At 32.6% G+C, this 10000-nt stretch overlaps 1 protein-coding gene across 1 annotated transcript in view; it reads right to left on the reverse strand.

Moving 5' to 3' along the window:
• The window catches only part of LOC100460476 (phospholipid scramblase family member 5), a 28763-nt gene extending 19297 nt beyond the window's left edge, over window positions 1–9466 (reverse strand). Inside the window, exons 1-2 of the mRNA XM_054552816.2 lie at window positions 9246–9466; window positions 4491–4666 (exon numbers count right to left, since the gene is read on the reverse strand). Of these exons, the coding sequence (XP_054408791.1) occupies window positions 4491–4666; window positions 9246–9258 (189 nt within the window). The 5' untranslated portion in view covers window positions 9259–9466. The remainder of the gene's footprint in view (window positions 1–4490; window positions 4667–9245) is intronic.
• Between the last annotated feature and the right edge of the window lie 534 nt (window positions 9467–10000).

Below are 10000 nucleotides of genomic sequence, written 5' to 3' on the forward strand. Positions count from 1 at the left end.
GCCTGGCCTCTCCTCTTAACCCTTGCCTACGTCTACTATCACTCTGTCAAACTGCAACTCATATCTTTCAGTGATGGAATATATTTGTTAAACCTGAAAGGTTATTGTATACATTTTTCTCTCATTCACACTTTCCTTTGGACTAAGAATAAAAATGAGTTCCTGTGGATGCCAACAAAACACCAATTTAAGTCAAATAAATGTTATGGCACTAAATACATTAGAAAATTTGACTTATGTAATTAAAAATAAAGTTAATTTACAGAGATAAAGTATCCACAGATAATTGAGAAATGATTAAACTAAAAAATCTGCAATGCAAATTGCTTTTTAAAGGAAATAGGAAAGTTATGTTCTTATAAAGAAATTTATTTGTGTTTATTTTATTTTTATTTTTTAAGGCAGAGTTCAGCCTTGTGGCCCAGGCTGGAGTGCAGTGGCACCATCTTGGCTCACTGCAACCTCCACCACCTAGGTTCAAGCAATTCTCGTGCCTTAGCCACCTGAGCAGTTGGGATTACAGGTGCACGCCACCATCCTTGGCTAATTTTCATGTTTTTAGTAGAGACACAGGGTTTTGCAGTGTTGGCCAGGCTGGTCTCAAATTCCTGGCCTCAAGTGATCCACCCATCTCAGCCTCCCAAAGTGCTGGCATTACAGGTATGAGCCACTGTGCCTGGCCTATTTGTGTTTATTTTCAATCTGATATTCAGTACTTGAAGATCCAGTAATGCAAAAGCATAAACACTGAATATGCTGCTGATCATTGTATTTTCTAATGCTTCATTTTTCCTTTCACCTTAAAATTTTCTTCACCATATTCTCCCTTCGCATTAATAAACTCACCAGTAACTATTAAACTAACCCGTCATTACTAAAATTTGGTATTGAGTGGACATCACAATCTCAGAACATTTGAAGCCACATGATTTCCCTCATTCTCCTTGTATGTTCTAAGGTGAAGGTAAACTAATATCATTTTCTCTATTTAAATCTTATTATTGATGAAATAATATGTGTGGCCTCTTTTTTAAGATTCAAAAAAATATTTTTCCAAAAATAATCTATGATCTAAGATATTCTAAAACCTAAATTAACAATAATGAGAAAGCTTTTATTAGAAAAAAATACTAGACCGAGTCTTCAGTAGTGTACTGCATTAGTTCTGTTATCTTCTGAGGAAAATGGAGTGGTAAGCCTCAACAAGAATATACATTATTATTTAGTAGTTGATCTATGCAAAAGTAACTTAGAAATGGAGATCTGTGTGGTCAAGAATAAAGTGGGAGTTTAGGTACTTTGAATACTGTTGTCATGAATCAAGTTCTAGTGTTGAAATTTAGAAACTATTAATTGAAATCCACCTGACAATGAAAAAGTAGTACCTCTGTAATATCCAACAATAATAGTTTTTTTAAATTGAATAACTACCATAAGGTAGTCACTGTGCTAGATGTTTAGACAGTGTCTGATTTAATCCTCACAAAAACTCAGAGATAAATATCATTAATTTTAAATGTGAGGAAACAAGCCCACAGAGATTAAGTAATTTGCCCACCATCACAGAACTTGTAAATGGACATCAATTCTGACATGCATTCTATTGTTTCTTTACTGACATCACTACGCTAAATTTGAGGGAAATAAATCTTAAGTGATGATATGAAACCTGAGTACCTTTCCTATTTTCTTTACTCTTATACCCTCCCCATCATCTGTAATAACATTTGATTTGCTCTTTCTGTGAAAAAATCTCCTGGATTTGAGGGAGTTGTTTGTTTTAGGTTGTTCTTGCAGTTTTCTTTAAATAGCACATAGCCACTTATAAACCATGGCCCAAAGGGGCATTTTCCATTCTTTTTCTATTGATTGATAGACTAGGAATTTTGGAAACTTTAAACAGATTGAATTATACATTTAGTTGTCACGGCAAGTAAAACTTAACTCCTTAAGTATGAAAGCTGTAGAAATGAAAATGCAATGAGAGGATTAGATGTATGGCTTAATAATTAATTTTTTTAAAAAATCAAATTGACAGGTATCAATAATTCCATTTGATATGTATTTCAAAATAAATTGGATATTTACATGTTTTGTAGACTTTAACTCATTACTCTTATGTATAGAGGACTAAATTATAATAATTATTCTTTGACACTATACTGTAAAATGTTATTGACTGTATGAACATGTAAATCTAATCTGGAAAGAATCTATTGATTTTATTCTTAGATTTAATGTACATTATATAGCTAAACACGCATATATGTATATTTTGAAATTGTTCATGGAAACAAGATTCTCAATAGTAATTGGATGGACTTGATTAAAAGAGAATAGATGAAGTTAAAATATTTTATTTAAATTTTTTAATTTAGAACGATATTTATTGTATATTTCCTGTTTATTCATTGATTAAGGTACCATTTCCAAATGTTCATTATTTTGTTTGATTTTTGTGGCTTTTAGAGAAAAGTTAGCGTCTAAATATTCATTTTATATTGTGTCTCTTCCAGTCTCATGGCATAACACTTTTGAAGTGCTCATTCATCCTTTTATATGTGCACAGCTTTGAAGTAAAGAAAATAAATGTTCTTTTAGTATAAAGTGAGGAAATTATCCTTCCCTTTAGAATAGAATATTCAACAATTGGTGGCATATTTTTCTTTTCTTGGAACGATTAACAAAGGTATATTTTTGGAAAATTTATTCAATTTTAGAACCAAAGCCAATGGGCTCATATCTCTACTTATTGAACATAACAAAAATGTATTCATGTCAAGCATCTGGCTCCGGGTGTGTCATCATTCATGAATGGAAGAAGAATATGTGATGACCATATGTGATCATCAAACCTCAGCCCTCTGGCACTGGTATATCACTTTTATACTTGGCAAAACCTTGTCTGACAACATTCCCAAACAGCTTGCAGCAGTTAATCAACTCTAGTCAGCTATTACAGCTGATCCTTTCTGCAGATGGAAGATGGTAGGTTTGCGTTTCCAGCTCTTTTACATATCTCCCTGAGCTCTCCAGTCTCTAAAGTACATTTGTCTGCCAGTGGGTTTCTGGAGAAGGCATCTGCAATTATAAACATTTTCCCAGGAACATATGCTGCGTGCAGCTTAAACCCTATCAGGCATAACAGAAATCTCTTGTACCTTAAGGGAATTAACAAAGAGATTTGATTTTGATAAAGGAGATAGACTTTATAGTTTGAAAGAATGCCAAACAAGCTGAAAATTGCAGCAGATGTGCTGACATCTCAATATTAGTGTAATTGTACTTCTAATCTTTTTTAGGATAAAATACAAAAGCAACAATAATATACATACACGAATAGCAATAGCTATTTATATGCCACAAAATTCAGATAGTGATATTTTGATTGATTTATTATAAGGTTTGAATCCTGCCTACTCTACAATGACTAGAACAGTGACTATACCCAATAGCAATATGCTCTTTTAAGCAAATTGGCCTGGAGATGCAGTGGTATCAGCAGACAATGTTCACTTTATAACTGCTTTCTCTTGGATTTGTGTCCTCCTTTTGAGATTCAGTTGAAGACATTGAACTCTCAGCTCATTGCTGAAGTCTCTCTAGTACTTTGATCCTTAACAACCTCTCTCTCCTCTATACACCTGCACAAATTACAATAGTGTGTTTATCAGTCATTTGTACACAGGCTTGCACTTTGCATTAACTTTTTTTTTTTTTTTGTCTTGCCAATTAGGTTGCAGAACTTTTGGGTAAGAGGGGCTAGGTTTCATGCTTTTTATATGTCTCGAGTATAGCAAGCACTCGACAAATATTCTTTAATTAAATAGCTGTAGATGACTAGATACGTTAGAAAATTTTTCTTTTCTTTTCTTTTGTTTGTTTGTTTTTTTTTTTCCAAGGCAAGTCTCACTGTGTCACCCAGTCTGGAGTGCAATGGTGAGATCACAGCTCACTGTAGCCTTGACCTTCCTGGGCTCAGGTGATCCTCCCACCTCAGCATCCCAAGTAGCTGGGACCACAGGCAAATGTCACCATGCCCTGATAATTTTTATAGAGATAGGGTTTTATCATGTTGGGCAGCCTGGTCTGGAACTCCTGGCTTATCCACATGCCATGGGCTCCCAAAATGCTGGGATTACAGGCATGAGCCACCGTGCCTGGCATATTAGACAATTTCTTGAGGAAAAATTTACTGACACCTTGAACAATGAACAAGTGGATAAATATGCTAAACAGCTCCATCAAAAATATTTAGTTTCATCATTCTGTCAAATAAATAAGGAAGATAAAAGTAGTAATAAGATACACTTTTAAAAATAGTAGAAATAAATAAAACTGATATTTTATAATTTTATGATTTATAATGCTTTTTTCACTTCAGTAAATTATTGGTTAAAGTCTTTCAACTTTGATTGAAAAGCCAGAAATAAAGTTTGTATTAATTTTAAGGGTAGAACATATCTGTGGTAATAGAAAGATAAAAATACCTGACTTAAATATTCTAGACCAGGAGGGAGACTGACTGTTGGCAGGAAACTGCTTGGCAGAGGGAGACTCGGCTGCCATGCTTGGTTCCCTGGATTGGAAGAGGCAGGAAGGCCTTGGTCTGGGTCTGGAGCTCCAGGAAGAAAACCAGGCAGACCTCTTCTTTGGTTCTGGGCATCTGCAAGAGAATGGAAATCCCAACCCATATTTAAATTTAGGCCATTTTATTTAGTCCTTCTTAAAATATTTGTTACTTCTTGATTGATGGATAATTTATCTCTTGCCTCTCATTTTAATGCCCTTTTCCTTCTTTTCACTACTCACTGCCATTATTACTTGTCCCTTAAGTTAGAAAAAAAGAAATGCAGAAGACTGCTGGTAGTAGTTGTGAGAAAAAGTTGAATTTAGCCAAAATAAATGACTTTAGAAAAAAATATGCATATGTGTATATGTATGTGTATATATATAATTACTTGAATACATATACTTACTGCATATATATTATATGCATACGTAAATTATATATTATATACATATACGTAGCAAAATGTGGAGAGTGATTATTGATTACTTTAAACATATATAAATTATACATTATATAAATATATAGGTATATACATATAAATTGATGTTACTTGAATATATATGCAGTAATATATGTCTATATATTTATATATATACTTATTTTTATATATTTATATTTATATGTCTATATTTATATAACCAATAATAGTTTGAAGCTATGCATCCTTTTGTAGCTCACCCAATATTACAAAATGTAAAAGATTTCATAATCAAATAATTCTATAAAGTTTGACTAACATTTTTAGAGAAGACACCTGTTTCCTATATTATTGCCAGGTAAATATGTTACAATTTTAATCATCTTTTATTTTGAAATTTGGGGGTTTGTTATTTACTTTGCATTGCTCTGTGTAATTTTATGTATAACCCCTAATAAGGTGGTATATGCAAAATTCTTTTTGTTTAAAAATATAAATGATAGCCTTTCTACTATTTTTTTCTTCTCACGTAACTACCATTTGGATAGCTCCCTCATTAGATATCATTTTTTTTCAAAGAATATCAGTATTTTTACTTCTCATGTTTAGTAATCAACGAAGTGTTAGAGCTTTCACAAGTGCATTCAGTTAGTTTTTCCACATTACGCTGTTTCAGATTGGGTATAGATGTGAAGCAAGGTTTGTGACAGATATTTTCAAATATGAGAAGGGCCATTATGAAGACAAGTAAATCAGATTGTCCTAAAGACATATAAAAGAGAAGGACAAGGAAATTGCTTCTGCATTGACAACAAGTAGGAAATTTATAACAGCTACACAAAGATTTGAATAAGTATTCTCATTACTCATATATCAAAATTGAATCAGAATCCATATAATTAGCAGCAAATTACAATGTTCTCACTTCAGCAATGACTCTCAAATTCATGAATGTTTGTGTGTGGGGCGGGGGGGGGGAAGAAATATCTTTATCTTTTAAATCTGTGAAAAATAAATTCTAGAAATGAATTGGGTTTCCTTTGGTGATAGTAAATTTCTCATCATTAAGAAAACTCAAGCATATTCTGCATTCATTCATTCATTTATTTATTCATGAAGTAAATTCATTCATTTATTTAACCTTAAGGTTGTGAGAATAAACTGAGTTTATTATTATTAGTGTAGGGCCATTAAATTTGTACTGGTCTGTGATATTTAGAATGTAGACATGCTTTATGGTTAGGACCAAATGGAATAACTTGTCAAATGGCCCCACTAAAATACAGCTTCCTACTGATAATACTATAGCAATTTGGTTTCCACTAGGACCCCCATCCTGAACTTCTCATACATCTGGGGCAGATACAAAGGATATAGGCTTTAGACCTCCCCTGCCCTTGAGCATTAGTGCAAAATGTACCATTATCACTTTCAGAAAAACATAGAGGCAAAATTATGATCTAGGAAAAACTAGTTCACATGATAAAATCCAGAATAGTGGTCCACCTTGGGAAAGGGAGGATGCATGGCTATTGGCTAGAAAGAGAACTTTATAGAATCAAGAAATGTCTATATCTTGATCTTGGTGGTGGTCATGAGTGTGTCCTTATTTTAAAAATCATGGAGCCTAGGTTTTGTGCTCTTTATGTACTTCACTGCACGTATTATCTCTCAATTAAAAACCATGTGTAGGGATTAATTTCTAACAATAGCTGGTATTAGATTTTTAGATTCTCTCTCATTGTAAACTTAATTGTTAAAGGGATTCACAGATTACCCCAATTTTATCTTGTAAATTATGTTTGCCCTAACAAAATGCAGTAGGTTATGGAGCATTTGGCAAGTAGCTGTACATTCCCACCCAGGCCTGGAGGGCCTTAGACTTCACAGCCGGTCCAGAGGCATTAATGCACTTTGGGCTCAGAGGATATTATGTCCAAAGTCTTTATTTAGGAGTAGAGTATGAGTGAGTCTGCCTGAGACTGTTGAGAGACATCACTATTCTGAGATCACTTGCTGCTTCTTCTGGGATTTTAGTTCACATTGAAGCAACCTTTGGAGACAGCTCTTGCTCAGTACAGATCTCCCTGTTTGAGAGCAACTTGCTCTTAAATTGTGTTAATTTCTACTAAGCCAGTGTGCTCCAGATCACACAAATGTCTCTTCAGTTCTAATGGCACCCAGTATTTAGACTGTCTTTTGGTTTAGTAGTGCTGGTTGATCTGCCTATGAAACGTGTGAAATGTACAATTAGTCTGCATTCCCTGGGAAAATGCTAATTGCCAATATAGTTACTGGGCAAGAAAACATGATGTTATAAATAATGTCTTTATATACGGTTGAAGAAAACTATCCACAAAAATGTTTTACTTAGATAATGGTGATAATTTGACTTGCCCTCTTAAACAAGATATCTAATTCACAAGAAAGCTTCGTTATCACTTATATTCTCCTAGGTAGTATGAAGTCTCTAATAGGTGTTTTATCCTTCCATGTGTTAAATATTTTGAGCCAGTTGCAGAAGGAGGGTCAGTTTTCCACCTCAAGTTTTGCTTCTAAGTTTAGACTTGGGTCTTTATCATTATGGAACATCACTGCTTCCTGGTAGATTAATCATATTTTGACATAATATTACTTTCCAGTCACAAGTTTCATCAAAGACTCAGACAACCAGATGAAGAAGGAACTCCTTTGAATTTCGTACTGGCTTTGAATTTCTATCTACTCTTTTAAAAATGTATAACTAGCTTATAAATATTTTATACACTCTGCAACTCTTTACCTTACAGGCTACAGTATTGCTGTAACTCTTATTTTATAAAGTGATGAAGTATTTTGGACTAAATGGTAGTGTCAGTCTTAAACGAAAGGAAATATTTGTGAAGGTTTTTTGTTTATTTGTCTTCAGATAGAAAAAAAGGACACATATATTAAATTCATGATTTTGCTATTTCACATCTATATTTTACAATTTGTGTGAGCTTTCTCAGTGATTCTGAGGGACTGAGGGACTGGTCTACATTAAAGATTGATAAAAAATGGAAAGATTATCTCATTTGTTTCATATTAAATAGTGTCCAAAAGTGTGTTTTGATAAAGGAAGCAAGTAAGCATACACATTTGTTTTAATGGATCACTAATTTAGGATATTACAAATTGATGGGCCCTATTATCCTATTTGTAATTAATTTAAAAGGTTTTCACCAATTATACTAATCATAATTCTTCATGCTAAAACTTTTCATTATAGCCTAGGCTTTAATGGTTCATTCTGACAATGAAATGAAAGCATATTATAATTTTATTTCTTATACAGTTTCACAAGTGTTTTTAGTGAGATTGCAACTTACTTTAAAAACAACTACATCTCTTGCCTTTTTAGAACTTCTTTAAAGTAAGATAACGTAATGATATTTTTGCAATTTTAGGAATTTGAGAAAAAACTCATCAGTCCTGCTCCCCAAAAATCTGCTAAGTGATCTGTGTGCTTAAAGTAGATATTTTCTGTTTGTTTTCTATCTTTCATTTACTATAAGGAAATTTCAAGATATTTTTGCTTTATAATTCAGAAATACTTATTTCTAGCCCATCACATTTAAGAATCAATAATAACGTATGTCAGATTCTTTATAATAAATGGCTATATCACATAATTTGAATAACAAATGGGAAATTAAAACTTAGAGAGTGTAACTGGATTGTCTGTAACTCAAAGCCTAATGCTTGATGGGATGGATATCCTATTCCCTTTTATGTCCTTAATTCACATTTCCTGCTCGTATGAAGCCATCTCATGTATCCCATAAGTATATATACCTACCATATACCCACATAAATTTTTAAAATTTTAATTAAAAAAAAATTATTAAATTGCACTTTAACATTTTCTAACTTATGTGTGAAAAGTTTCCTTCAAATCCTTTTAAACTTAAAATATCACCCTATCCTTGTGTTTAACATTGAAGATTCCCATTCTAAACTTTGCTATGCAGCTTTTCTTATTAATTCACTATATTTGTATTCATGATAACTAATACATCGTTTACATCTGAACTTTTACAGTCTGTCAGATAAAGTGTTTTTACATTTAACTCAACATGCTCCTGGGAGTTAATATTTTTAAAATCTCAATGTTCAAAAGTGACAAATGACAGCTTTTAAAGTACCAATCTAACTAGTTGTAACACATCCACAATTGTATATTTTAAGTCTTAATGTAAGAAAAAATTATTAGTTGGTTATATTTACTCTTACCTTTAGAGGCCATGAAGATGTCTGAGTCACTTCTTCAAATGTTGCCAGGTTGGAAAACAAAGGCTTTTCTTGTTGCAGCAAGGAGAGAAAACGCAGCATGCACAAAACTTCAGAACGTGTTTGTCTACCTCTTGTCAGCTTACATATAACAGAGGAAGGGAGTCCCTTGCTGTTTCTAGACTTCTGGACTTTATCAGTTTGGACAACAGAGTGAGATGACACTGTCACAAAAGTAAACACTGTTCAGAAACCATCATATACCTTTGGTGGCTGAAAGAACAATTTAAAAATAATAAAAACCAGAAAGGAAAGCACACAACACTCATTTTAAGTGTCTTTTTTTTTTTTAACCAAGTTGTTTTTGTATTTCTTAGAATATACACATTTGCATTCAGTCTTATATCAAAAATATCCTGTATTTCTTAATTTCTAGAAGTCTCGTTTCCAGATTCTGTGATAAAACATCCTATCGTATAAATTTTTGACAGTTCTAAGTACAATTCTTTACATGTTGAAAATGTTTGAACATTATTATTCTTATTTTTCTATTGGATTTATCTCCATCTCTTCAACTTAAAACAAATAAGAAGAGGATATATTCCCTACTATTATATAAATAAATCTTTATTTTCATTTTTAATTGAATTTGATTAATCAGAGGCATTGGAATACACAAACCTTCAATAGCCTTGCAAAGCTAATCCAAATTTACAGATGATATTTAACTGCATTGAATTCTAAGGAAAGAAAACAAG

Source organism: Pongo abelii, chromosome 2, assembly GCF_028885655.2.
Source record: "Pongo abelii isolate AG06213 chromosome 2, NHGRI_mPonAbe1-v2.0_pri, whole genome shotgun sequence".
NCBI lineage: Eukaryota > Metazoa > Chordata > Mammalia > Primates > Hominidae > Pongo > Pongo abelii.